Below are 19424 nucleotides of genomic sequence, written 5' to 3' on the forward strand. Positions count from 1 at the left end.
TCTGTTACAAAACCATCCCTGTACATCTATCACATTTTTTATACTGATATGTTACTAGAGGGTAGTGTGACCAGATCACACAGGTGAAATATCAGGACGTGGGAGGGTGGGGCAAAAAAAAAAAAAAAAAAAAGCCGCCCGAGGTCCATGCCCCGCCCCACCCCTCTGTGATACATTTGGATCTAATTCTGGGGTTAGGAAGATTTCAGAAAAGAGATAAAGAGGAATGACCAGCACACGCGTTACCGTGGTGAGGAGGGCACACAAAGTGCCATCGCACCTCCTTTTGTACCAATTCTTCAGACACACCCACAGACTTCCACGCAACGCACAGTGCTACGGAAACGCGCTGTGACTGGATGGAAGTTTGCAGCCGCACTGGGGAGCGCGGCAGCAACTCCCAGCGCTGTGCCGGCGGAGAGCCCCACCATGCCCCCAATCCACACAGGGAGCTCTCCGCTGGGCTGCACCGACAACACAGCCTGGGCCAGAGAGCCATGGCCCAACAGGAGGTGCGCCGCGCCGTGACAGCCCGGTGGCTCCCTCCCGCCATGGGCGTCGGAGCCCAATTGAGGGATAGCTCAGTGGTTTGAGCATTGGCCTGCTAAACCCAGGGTTGTGAGTTCAATCCTTGAGGGGGCGGCTTGGGGATCTGGGGCAAAATCAGTACTTGGTCCTGCTAGTGAAGGCAGGGGGCTGGACTCGATGACCTTTCAAGGTCCCTTCCAGTTCTAGGAGATGGGATATCTCCATTATAATGTGGGGAACTCGGCGGCAGCATCAGGCCCCGGGGCCAGGCGGAGAGAGCTCCCTAGTGGCAGGGGAGGCGATCGGCTCCCACTCACCCCAGCGGGAATGCGCCCTGGCCCCCTGTGCAGGAAGAGACGGGCACTGTCCCCGCAACTGCCCAACCAGAGCTGGGCGGTGGAGTGGGGTTAGTATCTGCAGTCCCTTCCTGGCCGGGCTCTTACCATGAACATGGAGCCCAGCACCCCCTCAGAGACGCTCAGCCGCCGTGCCCGGCTTGCTGAGCACCCGGGTGAATTTCTGAGTCTCCGGGGGAACCAGCGTTTGCGACGTGGCTGCTGCCACCGCCGCCTCGCTGGCCCCCCGCGCCCCCATAGCCCACTCTGCCTTGCGTCATGGGCCCTCACCTAGGCGCACAGCAGCTTTGACCTCCCAATTTCCCTGTCCTCACCACCTCCCCCGCTCCCTCCAGCGCTTGCACCGCCATACAGCTGATCAGCGCAAGCCTGGGAGGGAAGGGGGAGGAGGAGGAATGCAGTGTGCTCGGGGAAGAGACGGGGCAGGGTGGGGATTTGGGGAGGGATCCAATGGGGGAAGGAGGGGCACGAGGTCCCCCTGTGCGCCGGAGCAGAGGCAAAATATCGGGACAATTCGCATCCTGACCGAAGGTAGGGTGGGACACTGGACAAACAAGCAAATATCGGGATGTCTGGTCACCCTACTAGAGGGCCACATTCTATCACCCTTACATACATAGAGTGGTCTATATTGCAAGTAGTTGCAGTGACTTCATTAGGCCTATTTGTGGCACGAGGAACAAAAGTGGCAGACTTTGGCTCTGAGTTGCTAAAATATATATATATAATCTATAGCCTCTGAACATGTTTATTGTGGCCATAGTTATATAAATAAAACAATTTGTATTTGAAAGTTACATATCACAAGAAACAGGTTATGGTGCCAATATCAAACCTGTCTTGACCATAAGCTTGTTCCACCTTTTTTTAAATGTGGCCATATCAAGCCCTCCCAACTGATTAAAATATGAGTTTGCCATTTGATGGGCCAGATTAAAATCTGTGTGGGTGTTTTTCTTCTCCCCATCTCCAGGAGGGATTTTCAAGTTTTTACACTCATTGAGACATTAATGCACTTCTTCTAGCTAGCCATCCACAATTAAACAATCTACCATAATCATATTAATGCCTCCCTCACACTACAGCAATTCATTATCACATTGTTTCCTTAAATGATAGGACCAAAAGCCAGACTTCTAAAATGCCAAAAAGGTCATTAACTGTCTCCACTTGCTTCAGAAAGCAAGTTAGTGTGCCAGGTAGTGGGCTCGAGGAGTCACAACCAGGCCCTCTCCTCCACAGAGCGCGAGGTCCAAAACTACATTAAATGTGGCTCTGGAGCAGCACAGGGGTGACTCCTGCCTAATTAATACATGGACGTTTAGTCCCCATGTGGACTCTCCTCCCCCCAATTATTTGGGGATTTGCATACTTAACTACAGGCAACAGTAATAAGATCTCCTAGCTAACTTGAGAGCAGGGATTTGTGTCACTGAGAAATAACCACACAGCAACTCCACACTTCAAGGGGCAGAGACATTTCTAGTTCAGCGTAAGAGATTTTAATCAGCATCATGACTTTGTCACTGAGACTGATTATTTATTTTTCTTAATCTCTTACAGGGATCCTTATGAAAATCCAAGTAAATTAAATTGGACTGACTGTCACTTTTATCTACTATTTGAACTTCCTGAAATAATCCTAAAGCACTAGAGATAGTATCTCTTGTGGAAGCTGATTTCATTTGACCATTATAGATCTTGCTATAAAATATGGCAGAGGTATATTACTCTTCGAAAGGGCTTACTCAGAAGCCTCATCTAAGATTTTTCTTAACTTTTTTTTAATTGATAAAACTCATTAGCAAATTTTCAACATAGGTGCAGCTGTGGCTGCAATCTCCACTATTTCATAAAATACCATCCAATGTTGATGGCTTATTACAGGTGAGTTTATCCCCATGACTAGTTCCTCAAAGACTTGAACTTCCAACACCACCACACTTAGAGTGCCGTCGGATTATACAATTCCTCTTAATTCTATAGAGCAAAGATTGATACATTAATTTAGCTACTACTTACTAACCTCTGTTTCCTCCTTTTTGCTAAAGAAGACCTGAGATACAGGTGCAAACCTCTAGCTGATGGTGAGGTTGAAGACATCTTGATTGCTTAGCTATTTGTTCTTCTCATCCCCTTGTTTGGGGTTCCCTCCCCCATTTCCAACGCACATGGCATAGTTTGTATTGGAGCCTGAACAACAGACCAGAACACTCTTGAATAGTAACTTGTGCATTACAAAGTCCAGAGTAACTTCTAAATACTAATTTCCTGGGAGACAAATGGTATCAGCTCATGGGTTTTGTGTACATTGGTGAAAGAATATTTCAACTAGTTAATTTTCTACCCCACCAGTTCCACTACAATCTAGCCCCCTCCCCAGGCAGTATAAAATCACCTTATTTCCTGTGATTATAGTGTACAATGATCCACTGTATAATATTTCACATAAAGATATTTTAATTCACAGCTATGTACAGGTTCATACTCATGTAAGGAATATCATACAACTGATATTTTCTAAAATACCTAGCATTTTTTATTTACAGTACACTGTTTCATTACTGATAACATTAAGTAAAACACCAATAATAATGACTAGTAGACATCAATAGACATTTCTGTAAATCACAAGAATACATTATGCGGACTATCTTAAATTTGACTGTTCAAGAAATTATTAAATTGACATGGTTACATATTAATAAATAAATTTATTTAGAAATCAGTAGTTTTTAAACAATTCATAAATGTGCATTGTGCAATTTACAAGTCCTAAAGATCCGGTGAATGCTAAAGGCTTGTACAGTGACAAATTGGCAATTTCTTTTAATTAAATTAAATGGCAAACTTGAAGTAATCATCTCTTAAGGGTCCATTTGATATTTCATTGCTCTACCTGTTTCACTGGAGGAGGTTCTAATTTTCGGGAGAGTGCAGTTAAAATCTGGTTGAATTTCTCGTATCTCTCTCTCTGATTAACTTGTGCTCCTTTGCTGCCCCATAACAATCTCATTTGAAATTCTGTCTTGAAGATCTCACTCATCTCATCATCTGGCTGAAAACCTAAACGAGGAAAACAGAAAATGCATAACTGTGTATGACCTGAAGAACTCAGTGGCTCAAAAACTTGTCTCTTTTGAAATTGGTCCAATAAAAGATAATACCTCACCCACCTTGTCTAACTATCAAATCAGCTTTTACTTGGCGATGGGGGGGTGGGTTCTAAGTTTATTGTACTTTTCCAAAAATACATCTATGCTAAAATGTTGGGTTCTTTTTATACTATTGGCTTTATCTCCCAAATAAATATTTGGAGATATTAAAAAGCTGGGTAAATACTAAAAAACACTTCCATAGGCCATGCTGTGGGGACACGTAGATGACTCTGGTTTAATTAAAGATCATTGGCATAGGATATACTGAGAACCGAGGAAAACTTTGGCTCTTGGTATTGCATAAAAGGTCAGACTAGGAGATCATAATGGTCCCTTCTGGCCTTAAAAATCGATAAAGACTGTTAGATGAAGATGAGATGGTATAATGGCAACTCCTGAAAAATGTAGAGCTCTCTGAGAGTATATATTTGCCTGCAATAACTTTATAATATCAATATTTTTAATTTCCCTGCACCAACTATTTAGTGTGATTAATATTGGTCATCGTTATTGCAAACACACAAGTGGAGGCAGAATTTTTTACAGGCAAAATGTAACTTGAGCTGGAATTTAGTCAGATTGGTGGGGTCAATGGATACTTATTTTGAAAAGTTCTATGGGCTCTTTAATAACAAGGCTTTCAGTTTTATGGTACTTCCAGAAGTACAGAATCCCTGAAAACCATGCTGGGTCTTTGCTTCCTGAGTAAGAAGGTAGAATACCACATAGTGAACCTCCTGCTTCCCTTGCAGGTCTTCTATCCATGTACTTAGCCACCTTGACCGATCTTAAATTATATGAATGGCTGTAAATGGTCCTCAGCTCCTTATCAACATATGTTGAGAGTCCTCTTAGCTTCTTAGCAGATGAATACGTGCATATTTACTTAAAAGGTCACAATGGCTCTGACTTAAAAGATAAACGTGCTTAGCAAAAAAGCGTATAGTACAATTGTATCACCATGCTGCTAACTGGATAAATACAGCATACAAAATGACTGTTTAACTAGAGCCAGCCTATAGAGTGTATTCTGCTATTGTGGCCTGGAAGAGACTTTGATTTAGGAGAATCTCAGCCTTGTGAGGGAGAGAAGAATGTATTTCTTGCAGCAATTCCTAGTCGATTTAAGTGGAGACCTCAAAGATATTCACAGTTCTGTATAACAAGAGTTCATACAGAAGATGGGTTAGGAGGGTATGAGCTAGTGACAAAACTTCAGCTAAGGGAGAGTCAGACATAAGGAATTTAGAGGATTTTCTTTAGAGAGAATGTAATTGCTAGTACATAGGCTGATAACCTAACAAAAGGCAATGAAAAGCCATGGAGCCATAGGTTTAACATGGAAATACTCCTTTTCATACAGTATGTTTCCTTCTGTAGGGCATGCTGCTGAGAGTCGCACACACTAGCTGTAGCATCATGCCCTCAGACTAACCAGTTGAGAGGGGGAGATTGACCAGAAATTTGCCTTTGTCCTATTTACATTTTAACTTTTCTCATATTTGCCAGTTGCTGTAGAAAAAGCCTGTACCCAATTTTCTAAGCTGTTATTTCAGTTACTAATAAGAGCTGGACTCTTGGGAGAATATGCAGTATCTCTTCATTACTTTAACAACACACCTCACACATTCTGTTCACTCTGAGAAATACTGTATTGGCAAAACGCGCAGCAAGATTTTACTCCTGCCAGTGGCCCTACCTTCCAGTATCCTTTCCGCAGTCATTCTGTACATGTCAGCATTTTGTGCTATAAAACGGGCTGTGGCTAAATGCTTGAGCATTATTTCACAGCTTTGGTCAGTGTTTTCCCACAGGTCCATCCCATCAAAAATGACAACCTGTCGCTCCATCAAGGTAACCGAGGGCATCAGCAGGGGCACAGTTATATTGTTTTGTGGAGCACAGATGGTCTCTGGAAGAGATGCAACACAGCCACTCAACAATCTTAAATCCTGCTCATTTACAAGCGAATTATAGTACAACATTCTTCCCTAAACCAGTTACAAGTAGGATTTGTTTTGAGTATTTTTCCCTTCCATAATATGCTTTAGAAATCCTTCAAATTAGCATCCTCACTTTTCATCCCTGCCCCCCAGCTTCCATTTAATATCCTGATAAATCTAGAATCTACCGTAATGCTGCAAAACTGCATCTGGTGCAGGGCAATAGCTTGCATCCATCTATGTTCTCTGCTGATGTATTAGGGATCGAAGGTTAGATCCACAGAGGAGTTTAAAGAACGAGGAGTACTTGTGCATCAGAGCCACTTTAGGCACTTAAGTTCAAAATTCAGATCTTCAAAACCCCACTCAGCTGCCACCTTATCCTGAAGGTGCATAAAGACCTTAGGTGCCTAAGTTTATGCCATTAAAGTACACTGCCTGTGAGCATGTGCACAGCCACCTACGTCCTGATGCAGACAGGATTTACTAACCAGGCATTCAGCTCCTGCTCCTGTTGGAATGTGGATGCAGCAGCAGCTACACCTGGCTAGGAATTTATGGGGCTCTTAGCCTTCCCACAAGTAGGAGCAGCAGCACCCCGGGACCTGACAGGGCCAGAAGAATTAGCTCAGGTGGGAGACCCTGATCTGCCTCCTTCCTTCTGCATTGGTTTCCACTGCTGCTTCCCTCTCCCCTCCAGGATGCAGAGTGAGTAAGGGTACAGCTACATTGCAATCAGAAGTGCGACTACGGCTCATATAGACATATCTGAGCAAGCTTTGATCTAGCTACCTTGACTGGCAATAGCAGTGAAGCTGCAGGTGACAACGGGCTGGCTGCTCTCGTGTATATCCTGGGTCCCCAGTGGGCTTGTAGAGCTAGCTTGGGTGTGTCTGCACAGGCTGCAGTCTCACTTCTGACTGCAATGTAGACATACCCTCATAGGAGTCTGCTATGCCACAGCTCTTCCTCCTTTGCAGGGGGAAAGGGAGGCTCTGCACAGATTTGCTTTCTACTAATCAGAATCCTGGTGAAGCAGAAGGGCCTTGTCAGTTCCCCTGCCCTTCCTCGCACTCCATAGTGGGTGTGGGGAGGGGAGATGCTGGGAGCACAAGGGATGTTCTGCACACGTGCACACATACACTCTTGTTTGGCTAGCTATGGACTTACTTGCAGATGTGGACTCCTCTGATTTATTCATCCCTGTGCTGTGTTCCATCCCACACAATGATGCGGTGTCACTTCAGTGCATGATGACACATAGCCACCAGAATGAGTGAAATGCCCCTTCTGTACTGATCTACTATGCTCACCGTCGTACAGCCTGCCTCTTCTGTGCTATGGGAGTTTAAGGCATTCACCAACTAGTGGGGTAGGACTATGCTGAACTGATTCCATTTCTGTCTATGTCCATTATTACATTAATGGAGAGGGGAAGCAAGCTAAAGGCTATTCAGACTGAAAATCTGTCATTTGCAGTAAAGGACTTAGTCCAGTTCCCTTCATGAAAACAAATGTGGTGAAGGCCAGTCTGGCTGCACTCCCACATGCTACACACTCACCTCTTCCTTCATGCAGAGCTTTGCTGAATGGCTTCAACTGCTTTTCATATGTAATGGCAGTTTGGGTGTAGTGGTGCCGTAAAGTGATCCATGTTTGTTCTAACCTTGCGATCTGTTCAATGCAAAGAAGAGAGTCCTATTTTCATTTTGCAACTATTCTTACGTAAAGCAACTATGCTGCTTCTGGCAGACACCAGAGGGTTAATTTGGATTGATCTGAATCATAATAATATGATACCATCTTTTGTTTAAGCCTATGCAACAATTTGCCTCTTCCACTGGATCCTGACATTAATAAGTAATAATACCTTGATACAACTTAATACCACTGAATAAAACATCCTAGTATTTAGGCAAAATAATTGTGTGTTCCTTGGGAAAAAAGCCATAACCCAATGTTCTGTTCCCATGAAGTGACCCTTTATGGTCATCTAGGACAAGTTTCAAATCACCACAGGCCAAGATACAGCTAACAAATTCCTCTCACTCAAAAATTAAAGCAGCATTCCTGGTGCCACATCTGGCAATCTCTCCTTGCAACTACTGTATCACTTTCCTTGTGTAGTAGTAAACTTTCAGCCAAACATATAGCTGATGCAATAACAGCATCTTTCTCTGATGAGTGATTTTAAAAGGGCCCTAAACTTAGTTTTAATGCTGGGGGGGGCAAAACGTAAAAATTTTTTTACTGGATTGACAAAAAAATAATTGCTGTACCATGTCCATTTGCACACAAAAAATGCACATTTCTTTTTTTACAGACCAGCTATTCTAAGTACTCCGTGTTTCTAAAGCTGTTATTCAAGGATTAGATATGAGAACTGTCTCCCAACTGGTATGTGTGAGTGGAGAATTTTGTTTAGATAAATGTTACTAGCTGAATTCAGATAACATCCATTCTTTTGGAATTTAGCATTTCTCTTTTCTACTGCTGGTTGCTCAACATTCTCTCATCAAAGTGTTAATCTCAAAAGGTCATCTATACCCTGCAGGATCATAAAAAAAGCTTTCACCATAGAGCATAATAAAGATATATTCAAAAGAGGCAAATTTCTGTAACTGCAAAAAATAGTTGTTTGTTTCCTAACAAAATTTTTTTTAATAGTACAGAAGAAATGTCTTGATGCTATCATACCCGCCTTGCTTTAAAATAAACAGACTCTTGTTCTATAAAGCAAAGTTTTTTTCTAATGCTGGCATTGAAGGGAATGAGATTGTTATGATTAAAAGTATTGTAAGTTCATAATGGCTAAACATATCTTAGCTCTGATGACCATCTGTCTGTCTACATGGGGATGGGCATTCTATAATGCCCATTCCTGTCATCTCTAAGCTCTTGTCTAAGGGCTTTAAAATGTTGAAAAAAATTAACTAACAAAAATTAAACTCTTTGAATACCATAAAGGGAACATTATTTTACCTGTGGCATTTCAAGTGCTTTCATGACAGCGGAGAATGCGTACAAATCCCCCAGGCAGTCCTTCAGTTCCACTGCTACCTGGATGATCCTGTTTAACGTCGCAGCCCTCTCTTCTAAGTTTCCTGTGCAGCCCAAAATATCCACAGCTATTCCGATTGCCATGGTGTTGTGTCTAGAGAGAAGCAAGTCAGCGATGTCTAGAGTAAACTAGTGAAATGATGGGATGTGATCAAATAACAAAGGCAATACTTAAAAGCCCTTAATGTCCCTAGGCAGGATTAAATGGCTGTTACTGACAATGCTGCTGTTACATGGAGCTCAGTGACAATAGTACGCGTATGTGATATAGACCGACTATGTATTGGAGGCTTCAGGGTAACAGATCTGCCCTTATGTTACTGCACATCTGCGATGGGGTGTCCACCCCACACAGGGCCTGAAGGAATAAGGTGGCTAGGTAAGCCAATTAGCCACTTCCGCCGCACCTAGAGGAAGAGCCAGGGAGCAGGGATTAATGAGAAGAGGCTCAGCTGGACAGGAACAGGTGGGGCCTGTATTAAGCCCAGGAGCGAAGAGCAGCAAGGGGAAGTAGTTTGTAGTCACTGCCTGGGAGAAGGGAGGCGTGGTTGGGGCAAAGAGATAAGTAGCCTGCAGTTACTCCCTGGGAGGAGGGAGTTTGGGCTGGTAAACTCAGGGAAGGGGGAGAGCCAGAGAGCTAGAAAATGCTCAGGGGAAAAGCAGCAAGGAATAGGATAGGGCAGACCTTGGCTGCTGACGAGAGGGCCCCAGAGCTGGAACCTGGAGTAACGGGCGGGCGGGCAGGCTCAGGTTCCCCTACCAGAATCAGACCCTTAATACCTGTTTTTTTCCTCCAAGCACTCCCTCCATGGAGTTGCTTGATGATCTCCACGAGTCCTCCTAAGCACAAAGCTGTACAATATCTCTGTGTCCCAATAAATTACCTCTCAGTGGATTTCAACATAGTATACAAGAATACTGTAAAGTGTTTATTGGGGAAGGAGGGTGTTTCTACCTGGAGATATAAGACACACCAATACCAACAACAGACTGAGACTCTAGCCAAGTGTCCCAGGAGTGAAGCACAATGTAATAAGAATGTATACCTTTCAATTATGTCCAAGCGCAGTTGGTGTCCATAGGGCAATGTAATGAGCTCCAGACCTGATCTCACTCCCATCCTCCTCCTCATCTCTTCAGAGACCTCTAGTATCCTAGCAACCTGTCAAGTGCAAAAGTTTTCACACACTGATCCAGGAAGTTGACTTATTTAAGGAAAGGAGGAGTTTGATTCATTCGTAGTGTTACTCTAACTCGCTGTACAGCTAGAACACTAATATAAAGCCATTTAAAAATATCCCCATTAAACAGAAACATGCTGAGTACATTACACACAAGGAGGTTTTGTGCAGAACTTAGAAATGCTTTCCTTTAGTGAGTCAAGTATATGAAAACAAATAAGAATTATGGCCAAGAAATAAGGACTAGTTCTTTGATCTGGTTTTTAAAAAACAATAACAGAAAACAAGCAGCATCATAAGGAGATTTTCTTCCAGAGAAGAGAGCTGTAGGGCTTGTGTCAAACCCACAACAGATCTGATCAAGCACTCTACCAAAAGCAGCTCCCCACACATCCAACAAAAGCACGGAGTGGTCTCATGGCTTGATCTTTGCTTTGACACTAATGCACTGTGGCCAAGATACTTAACCTCTTTGCCTCACTTTCCTCATCTGCAAAATACTGTAACAGTGCTGTTTCTTCACTGCACAGGGCTGTTGTGAGGATGAACTAATGTACACAAAGCATTCTGAATTTGGAAAGGACTATGTGAGTGCTCTGTGTCTGACAGTAATTCATACAAAAAAGCCCTCTATTTTCCCTCTCCACTGCATTAGTCCTTTGCCTTTCATATACATAATGATTATTTGCAATTTGCTACATCTATAAGAACTACTAATCGCTATTAATCTTAATAATGTTCATATTATCTAATGAGTATTGTTTTAATGTTCATATGCTGACAAATTTGTAATCTAATCTGCCTTTCTATCACCATAGCATCTAAGTGCCATCCTCTGTCTGAAGGACTGGATTAAGGCAATATGGAGCCCTAGGCACACCATGACACTGGGTACCCAGTGGCTTTGCCCCCCTGGACGATTCCCTCCCAGAGAGACAGGAGTGTTGGCACAGGGCCTCATGGAGAGGCCAGGGTTAATCTGCTTGGGTGAATGGATCAGACCCACTGCTCATCTCCTCCTGCCATACATAGTTCCCTACTTGAGTGGAGTTAGTGTGTGCCACCAGAGCACTAGGTCTGGGAGTTAACAGCCCATTGATCTGAATGGGACAGTTTCTCCTCCAACAGCTATTGTTCCAGGCTTTCTGCAGACAAGCAGACATCACTACCTCAGTTACACCTGGTAAATGTTTGAGTGTTCCTTCACAATTCTGAGGGCTACAAACTTTATTTTTTAAATGAAAGCTGAGATTCTGATTTAATCAGACTTCAGGAGCTTGGGTCCTACACACAAATCTATAGTGTGCAGGCTTTAATGTGGCCCTGTTTGTATGCAAATCTGTTGTAATACTTTAGAATTCTGTGCTACCAATAGTATATAACCAATTCCAAACAGATGACAATCATTCAATCCCAGCAGCACAGGCAGAGAACAGATTACCATTTCAGGTTGCATCTAAATTAGTCTGATGGTCACAGGATCAGGGGGAATAAGCAAGATTGAAAGAGAGCCCATCGGCACTTTGAAAGGGTCAAACTGAATGAAGCACAATGTAGCCATCAGAAAGAAGCATCTCCAGCCACATTTGTTAAAGATCTTTTAATGTTCCATTATGGAAGCAGAGGTCTTAATTAAGTTTGCTAGGCTAATTACAGCCGCTAAGATTTCCTACTAAACTAGGGTCAATCTAAGTGAATTACTTCACTCAACACACACTTTTGCTATTAGATTGAAAGCCATTCTTCTTCTTATGATGGTTTTAAAATTCCATTTTTAAAACTTCTACGGTAGAAGGAGAAAAGGTACTAGATTAGTTAGATTGCCCTGGGCTTTGAAAAAAATAAGAGCTAGAGAAGTGCGATTATTAGAACTATTAGTTTTCTAAAGAGGCTTAGAAAACATGACCTATAAGGAAAGTTTGAAAAACTGGGCATGTTTAGTCTTGAGAAAAGAAGATTGAGAAGGACCTGATAAGTCTTCAAATATGTTAAGGGCTATTATAAAGAGGACTGTGAACATTACTGCATTAACTGAGTTTTAGGTTAAATATTAGGAGAAACTTTCTAACTATAAGCTCTGGAATAGTTTTCCAAGGGAGGTTGTGGAATCCCCATCACTATAGATTTTTAAGCTGGACAAACACGGTCAGGGATGGTTTAGGTTTAGTAGTTCCTGCCTGATGAGGTCCCTTTTAGTCCTATACTTCTATGATTCTATGACTGTAAGGTAGCCAAATTCTGGCATTTCTTCCGGAAGGATGGTGCAGAGGTGTAGCTGCTAAGTGGAGGTTCACTGAGCCATTCTGTGTGTGAGGGACACATGGGGATCAGAATGGCTCAGGAGGGCCTAGGGGAGCACATTTAGAAGCAGCCAGTGCCACTGCCTCAGAAAGAAACAGTGTATACTACCTCGGCATCTACTGGTGGATGCCAGCAGGTGGTTAGGGTGGGAGTGCTAACCACCCCCCTATCTGGCTAATCATGCTCCCTTGGGGCTGTGGAGCCACTAGTAAGTATACTAGCATTGGGGAAGTACTAGCAGTAGCATTTTGTTGGGGAAACTGGCACAACCCGGTTCTTTCTACCTTACAGTGTAATATCCATGTTAGGCAGGTTCACCTGTCATTACTCAATACACCTGAAATCACTGCAGCACCATTTGTTCATTTTTATGGCTGACAATAGTCACATGTCCCATTCGCCAACGTGACTTCTAAATGAGTCTTGGAGAAACTGTGCAGTTCTCCGTGTAAGTTATTAGAAACCACAGAGGGGGAGAAAAAGCCCTTCCTAAGTCACTGAGCACGCAAATCTTTTTTAAAAACTGACCAACTCTCTTCTAAATCTCATGCTCAGTGAGTAGCAGATGAGACAAATGCTGTATCTTTATGAGGCAAGTTTTACAGCAAACATTGGAGAGAAGAGTTTGTTTTGAGTTATAACAAACAGCATTATCCATTTCTGCCTCAGGAGGAGCCATTGCCCCACCCTGGATATTGGGCAGGTGATGTACATTTTTTAACATAATTAGAAACAATATCACTTCTCACTAATATAGTTCCCAAATGACTGACTGAATTAACTGATGCACTGATTTCACCTATATAGCCTCATGTGAGTGCACAAATATGCCATTAGGAAATCACTACAATGCACCATCTCTTTGGCCTCCAGCGCCCTTTTTAAACTAACAAACCTTGAGTATGCTTTCGCAGTGAAGCACTCCTAACAAGAAGCAGCAGGACTGGAAAGGCCTTTCCATTCTTTCCGCAGTGGGCTGGCTGGTGCTACCATTATTTAGAATCGATCAATAACCATTCAATTCTAATGACTATAGAATAGATTGGATAGAGAGTTTAAAGGAGTGTAATGGAGCTGATGGCGGTAAGAAGGAAATGCTATTTGAAATGCTACTCCATGTAATGCTGACAGATCCCAGTCGGCGGCGGGTGGGATCAAACCTGGGGCCTCTGGAGCTTAGTGCACGAGCCTCTGTCACATGAGCAAAAAGCCAACTGCCTCTTAGCTAAGGCTGTAGGACCGACTCATTAATTGCTCTCTAAGTGGTCTCGGTGCCACTAGATGGGACAGAACACCACACCCAGAAGATGTGTGGGTTTCATGTCATTTGAATCATAGGCATTGCAATTATGACATACCCTAACTCTCCTGGATTTCATTAGACCCAGTGCTACTGATTTCAATGGGAATTGGGTGCCTAAATACCTTTGAGGATCTCGAACCAGGTTCACACTGAAGAAGTGTGAGCCATGCCACTCTTTCTCTCAAATACTGTGTTTCTAATGGATACAGCACTCACAACTATCCACTTCAAATGACTTAGAATTCAAATGGGTTTCATGTTCCCTTTAAATAAAATCATTATCCTGTAAAAAGGGCTGTTTGTACTTGAATTTCTCTCTTCCTTTTTCCATGTTTCTGAGTTCAGAATCGCTGCTCAAAGATTTGCCTGTATAACAAAGCCTGCCTCCTTGTAAAAATATCTGCACGCTTCTGATGCTTACCAACAGGGCTGGCTCCAGGCACCAGTGAACGAAGCAGGTGCTTGGAGCGGCCAACAGAAAGGGGTGGCACGTCCGGGTCTTCGGCGGCAATTCGGTGGCGGGTGCCTCAGTCCATCTTGGAGCGAAGGACCCGCTGCCGAATTGCTGCCGAGGAATGAAGCGGCGCGGTTGAGCTGCCGCCGAAGTGCCACCGATCACGGCTTTCCCCCCGCAACCCCTCCTTTGCTGCTTGGGGCGGCAAAAAAGCCTGAGCCGGCCCTGCTTACCAAGGTGTGCAACTAGAGGATACAAATGGCATGCGAGCAGAGAACTGTATCTAAAGGCTCTGCAGCCACCTTCCACTACCTCTCATCCTGTCAAGGCCCAAAGACCCAACCAAGGGTTAGCAGAGCAGTATTCAGCCAGGAAGCTAAAACAGATTGTATTCTATTCAGATTCTTATCTCATGCCCACCATTTTGGTATCTGAGTGCCTTCCTGTAACATGAGCAATGTGTGGTGTTCTCTCTCTCTGATATGGGATTCATTCCTTCAGAATAAATACCATTTTTTCCTAATCTCAGTTTCATGAGTCAGCATTTCTGCTGTAAATAAATCTACAACAAATAAAGAGAACATCAAATTTGTCTGGAATGGAGGGAAATATAGGTCTAAAATTAGGGACAACTAAGAGGGATTTTTGGTCCAGAGACAAATTTGTAATCATTCTTCAGAGGCTAAAAACTCTTTTCCAACTTTACCCCTTGATAAATCTCTGCAAGTCCCCCAAGTAAATATATACATTACCTTAGTCCCAGATCTCTCCTTTAATTCTTTCAAATCTTTTTTTAAAAAAAGCTTAATCTGGCAGGGTATCCAGTGACATGCAGAAAAGTTACTTCCCTTTACAATTATTAAAAACCAAATAATAAAAAAAAATTACCTTGCAGTCCATTCTAAGCATATGCTGGGCAATAACCTTTGGATTACTGTTGGTGAATAGCTCCTTAACTCTTTTTAACATTGGTGTTTCAAGTGGCTTGTTTTCAGGAGGAAGAAGTTTGGATTCAAAATCATTTGGTTTAAAACTGGATACTGTCTCAAGAACAGGTGCTACAAACATGCTGCCCTCTTCAGCCATCTCAGTCCAAGCTGCTAATGGATCCATTGAGCTCTGTAAGGCATCATCTTCATGGATCAGATAACTTGTTTCAGAGTTCCTGAATGAGAGCAATCCATTCTCTTTAGCTATCAGATGCTCCACGTAGCTGCTCTTCTGAGACAGAGATTGCTGTGTTGCTCCACAGTCTATGGAGGTGGCAGGGTTTAATTCACAGTAGTGTGCCTCTGAACTGTGCCAAGCTAAAGGAGACTGAGGTTGCCTCAGCAAGGGCACTTTGTTGGGTTTAGGTGGAGGCTTGGGACAGAGCTGGCTGTCTGATCCTCTAAGAGCTTCTCCTACTGGTGACTCGGAAGTGACCCTCCGAACTACTGTGGGGCTTAGAGTAGGTTCACTGCCTGTTCTAAATGCAGGGGAATTTGAACATGGGCTTGTATCTACTTCAGGTAGCTGAGATGGATGCCTCGAACCTGTAGGTGAAGAACAGAATCATTTTTTATGCTGTAATAATAGCATCTAAGGCAATACTACGTATAATCCTGAGATACACTTTACAGTTCTTTTTTTGTTGCTGTTGTTGTTTACTGGGGGAAGTGTTTCAAATCATGTAAATCCTTCATTCTGTCAAACACTGTTTAAAACGTATATTTTAAGAGATGAGCTACAAAGCAAATTCTCCTCACAAAATCCCAAATACAGAGAGCAGCTGGGCTGTAATGTCACCCTGTGGTAACACTGACAATAACCCACATCCCCACAGCACACAAAGGCTGGAAAGTCCTGGCTTGGAATAGGAGTGAGTTTGTAACTTGATCTGCCAGATAAAAACAGAACCTTATAGCTGCACCACACAAGTTTTGAAATGAAAGAAAAACTTCCTTAAAGTGGAGTCTGGGCATGTAGTGAGGTATGAAAAGAATGAACTTCAGGGATTCTAATTCTGTATCCCTAGAAGACAGTTGACTCAAATGTGGGGGAACGTGTGTGCACTGTAATATTTACACACATAGGCCCCATCCTGTAGTTAGCACACAGGCAAACATCCCATTGACATCAAATGAGGGCTGGCTGCAGGATTCTGAAGACAGAAGTTCCCAAATTGTGGCTAACGGAGCACTTGCTGGTTGTCTGCAGAGAGCTGACTGATCACATCATGCTGGTCTTACTTCTCATTACCAGCTGCTGCACTGCATTAAAGACCCCCAGACTGTAAGGTCTCCAGAGTAGGGACTGTCTCCCACTATATGTCTGTTTGGTGTCTAGGGGCCCTGCTCCTGATTGGAGGCCTCTGGCCACCATCATAATATAAATAAATACATAAATCACACATGAAATACTTCCCTAATTTTACTTTTCAGGGTAATTGCTATAGTTGCTACATAAATGTTGCAATCATGAATGGGAGGAAGGCCGTTCATCCAATCGCAAATGGGAAGGAAGGCAGTTTGTGCAATTATGTCTGGGAGTACAGTGAAGGAGAGATGCTCATGACTAGACAATCTCGCTATTAAGGTGTGGTCCACACCACAGAAATGTTTGAGAACTCCTGCCTTTAGAAATCAGTTTAAAACCCACAACACCCATTTTATTTTATTTTATTTTATTTTATTTTTCAAACAGATTTAGTGCTCTAGAAAAGTTCAAGATTGACAGCCTTGGAAACCAAAGGCCAGAATTTATCCATAGAGCTACTCACAACCTCAGTGCAAGCTTCCTCACACAGTGCTCCTGTTTGGCATAGAAGGGGGTTCCCTTACAATTTTCCCCTCTGGGTGTAGCTTGGAGGGTGGGTGTGGGTGTGGGTGGAAGGTAAGCAAAATTTCTCTGGCAATTGGGCAAGTGCTAGTAAGTCTTCTATCAGTGGGGTAATGCAAATGAAACTGACCACATTCTTGTAAATTTCATATTGCTGCCACCCAGAAAAGTTACATGGGGCAGCAGCAGCAGCAGAATTGTGATATAACCAGAGAGAGGAAGATCAAAGGAGGATAAGAGGAACAGAGTTACAGCTGCCCCACTTCCTCTTCCCTAACCACCAGCAGTAACAAGTGGTGGAAAATATCAGAGTACTGATTCTGCATTAGCTGCATTACCTGAGTAATAGCAGCGAAATGTACAAAATTGCATCAGGTTTACCACAGCTGCTCAAGAAGCTATGGGCAGGATGGTATCAATGAAACTGCTGTGGGTCTTGTAAAACTCTAGGGTTGAGATGGTAACACTGCCAAGAAGTGGACCTATTAGTGCCAATCATAATAATAATTTTTCTGATGTGTAAACCTGATTGCTAGGGTGCCATACCAAGCTGATATGTGCCTTCGAAATAGAGTACTTGGTCTAGTAATTATAACGAGCATATCAACTCCATTTCCATGGGCCACTGAACAGTCATCAGATGCTAACTGTATTCAGTACTCTCACACTTGAGACTGTGAATTTCATGTGGGCTTCAGTCTCTGAAAATCTCTAGCATATTAAAATGTAACCTGAAGACAGGGTAGAAGGCTGACTGCCTGCTGGCATGCATCTTCTAAGGAGTTATTAGAAATCTGCCTACAGACATACCTATTGGCAGGTAGCTTTCTGACTGGTGAGCCTTTAGGGGGAATCTTTTCTCCTGGACGTGATCCAAACTAGCTGGCTGGCTACCACTTTTTTCTTTGTTTCTGAGGGGGGGAAAAAGGCAACACAACAATAGATCATTAAAGTGCAGTAGGACACTTAATATACAGGCCCAATCTTCAGTTGTGCCACAACTAAGGGGAGTCCTCAGCTTCCCACTTACAGCAGCTTACGCTGCCAGAGCAGCCCAAAGGGGCCTAAGGCTAGGTCTACACTACCCGCCTGAATTGGCGGGTAGAAATCGACCTCTCGGGGATTGATTTATCGCGTCCCATTGGGACGCGACAATCGATCCCCGAATCGACGCTCTTACTCCACCAGCGGAGGTGGGAGTAAGCGCCGTCGACAGGAAGCCGCAGAGGTCGATTTTGCCGCCGTCCCTACAGCGGGGTAAGTTGGCTGCGATACGTCGAATTCAGCTACGCTATTCGCGTAGCTGAATTTGCGTATCTTAAATCGACCCCCCCCCCCCCCGTAATGAAGACCTGCCCTTAGTATGGGCGAAAATCTGGCTCTGTGCATTGAGTACTGAGAGTTATTGCTTTGTGAAACATGGTAATAGGTCTGTAATCATACAACATGGCAGGGCAGAAATTAATGCTTTATTCTCAACCTTTTGCATGCTGTGAACCCCTCTTACAGCAGAGGAAAGAGCTGAGACTCCTTTTCTCTCCTAGCCATAAAGAAAGGGAGGAGGTGTGTCACGACCTTCAGGTTAAGAACCCATTCTCTAACACAGTGATACTCAGACCTCAGCGGTTCAGGAGCCAAATTATCGATCAACATTGCCCAAAATAGCCACAGGAGTGTGAATTATTTGTTTCATTTACTATAGAACTATATATTCAGATGACGGGAGAAATATTTAGTTTATTCTCACAGCAAAATGGCTGAGCAAGTATTATTATTGTTTTATCAACTTCAATTGGTTTGGTTAATAACATAGTAAAAACATCCTGATTAGTTAATAATTAAAATCACACCATTGGTTTAATATCATGTGCCGCAAACAGCTGCAGGAGACACATTAAAGAGCCTCTTGCGGTTCGCGAGCCTCAGTCTGAGTATCACTGCGCTAACAGAAAAGAAAGCTGCCCTTCCATTTCTGCCCTGGTTCAGCCACAGGAGAGTAATTAAGGACATGCTTTGGTTGACACTCCCAGGAAAATCAGATGCAGAATAGTTATTTACAGGCTTTGGATGAACGACTTGTTCAGCCAACATTCAGTTTTCATAAAAGGCATTAACAGCGTCTACCAACTGCATTTCTAAGTTCAAGAGCAGATAGCATTAGCAGCCCAACCCTACTGCTTCACAGGCACCCCTCTGCGTTCGTCTGAAGTCCCACTGACTTCACTGCGACGCCTCATGGGCTAGCCCCTCCTCCCCCAGAGTCCCGTTCAAGTCACGGTGGCTCCATAGAGGCATAGGGGTCCAGCTGCGTAGATCAGAT

The 19424-nt window shown here is 43.4% G+C and overlaps 1 protein-coding gene across 5 annotated transcripts in view; it reads right to left on the reverse strand.

Moving 5' to 3' along the window:
• Window positions 1-3326: 3326 nt before the first annotated feature.
• The window catches only part of BCAR3 (BCAR3 adaptor protein, NSP family member), a 188442-nt gene continuing 172344 nt past the window's right edge, over window positions 3327-19424 (reverse strand). For all 5 annotated transcript variants that reach the window (XM_024103193.3, XM_008165791.4, XM_065555566.1 and 2 more), the window contains 7 exons: window positions 17915-18015; window positions 15173-15819; window positions 10092-10207; window positions 8968-9139; window positions 7548-7659; window positions 5742-5954; window positions 3327-3950 (listed from right to left, as the gene is read on the reverse strand). In XM_024103193.3, the coding sequence (XP_023958961.2) occupies window positions 3772-3950; window positions 5742-5954; window positions 7548-7659; window positions 8968-9139; window positions 10092-10207; window positions 15173-15819; window positions 17915-18015 (1540 nt within the window). In that variant the 3' untranslated portion in view covers window positions 3327-3771. The remainder of the gene's footprint in view (window positions 3951-5741; window positions 5955-7547; window positions 7660-8967; window positions 9140-10091; window positions 10208-15172; window positions 15820-17914; window positions 18016-19424) is intronic.

Source organism: Chrysemys picta, chromosome 8 (assembly GCF_011386835.1).
Source record: "Chrysemys picta bellii isolate R12L10 chromosome 8, ASM1138683v2, whole genome shotgun sequence".
In the NCBI taxonomy this organism is placed as follows: Eukaryota; Metazoa; Chordata; order Testudines; family Emydidae; genus Chrysemys; species Chrysemys picta.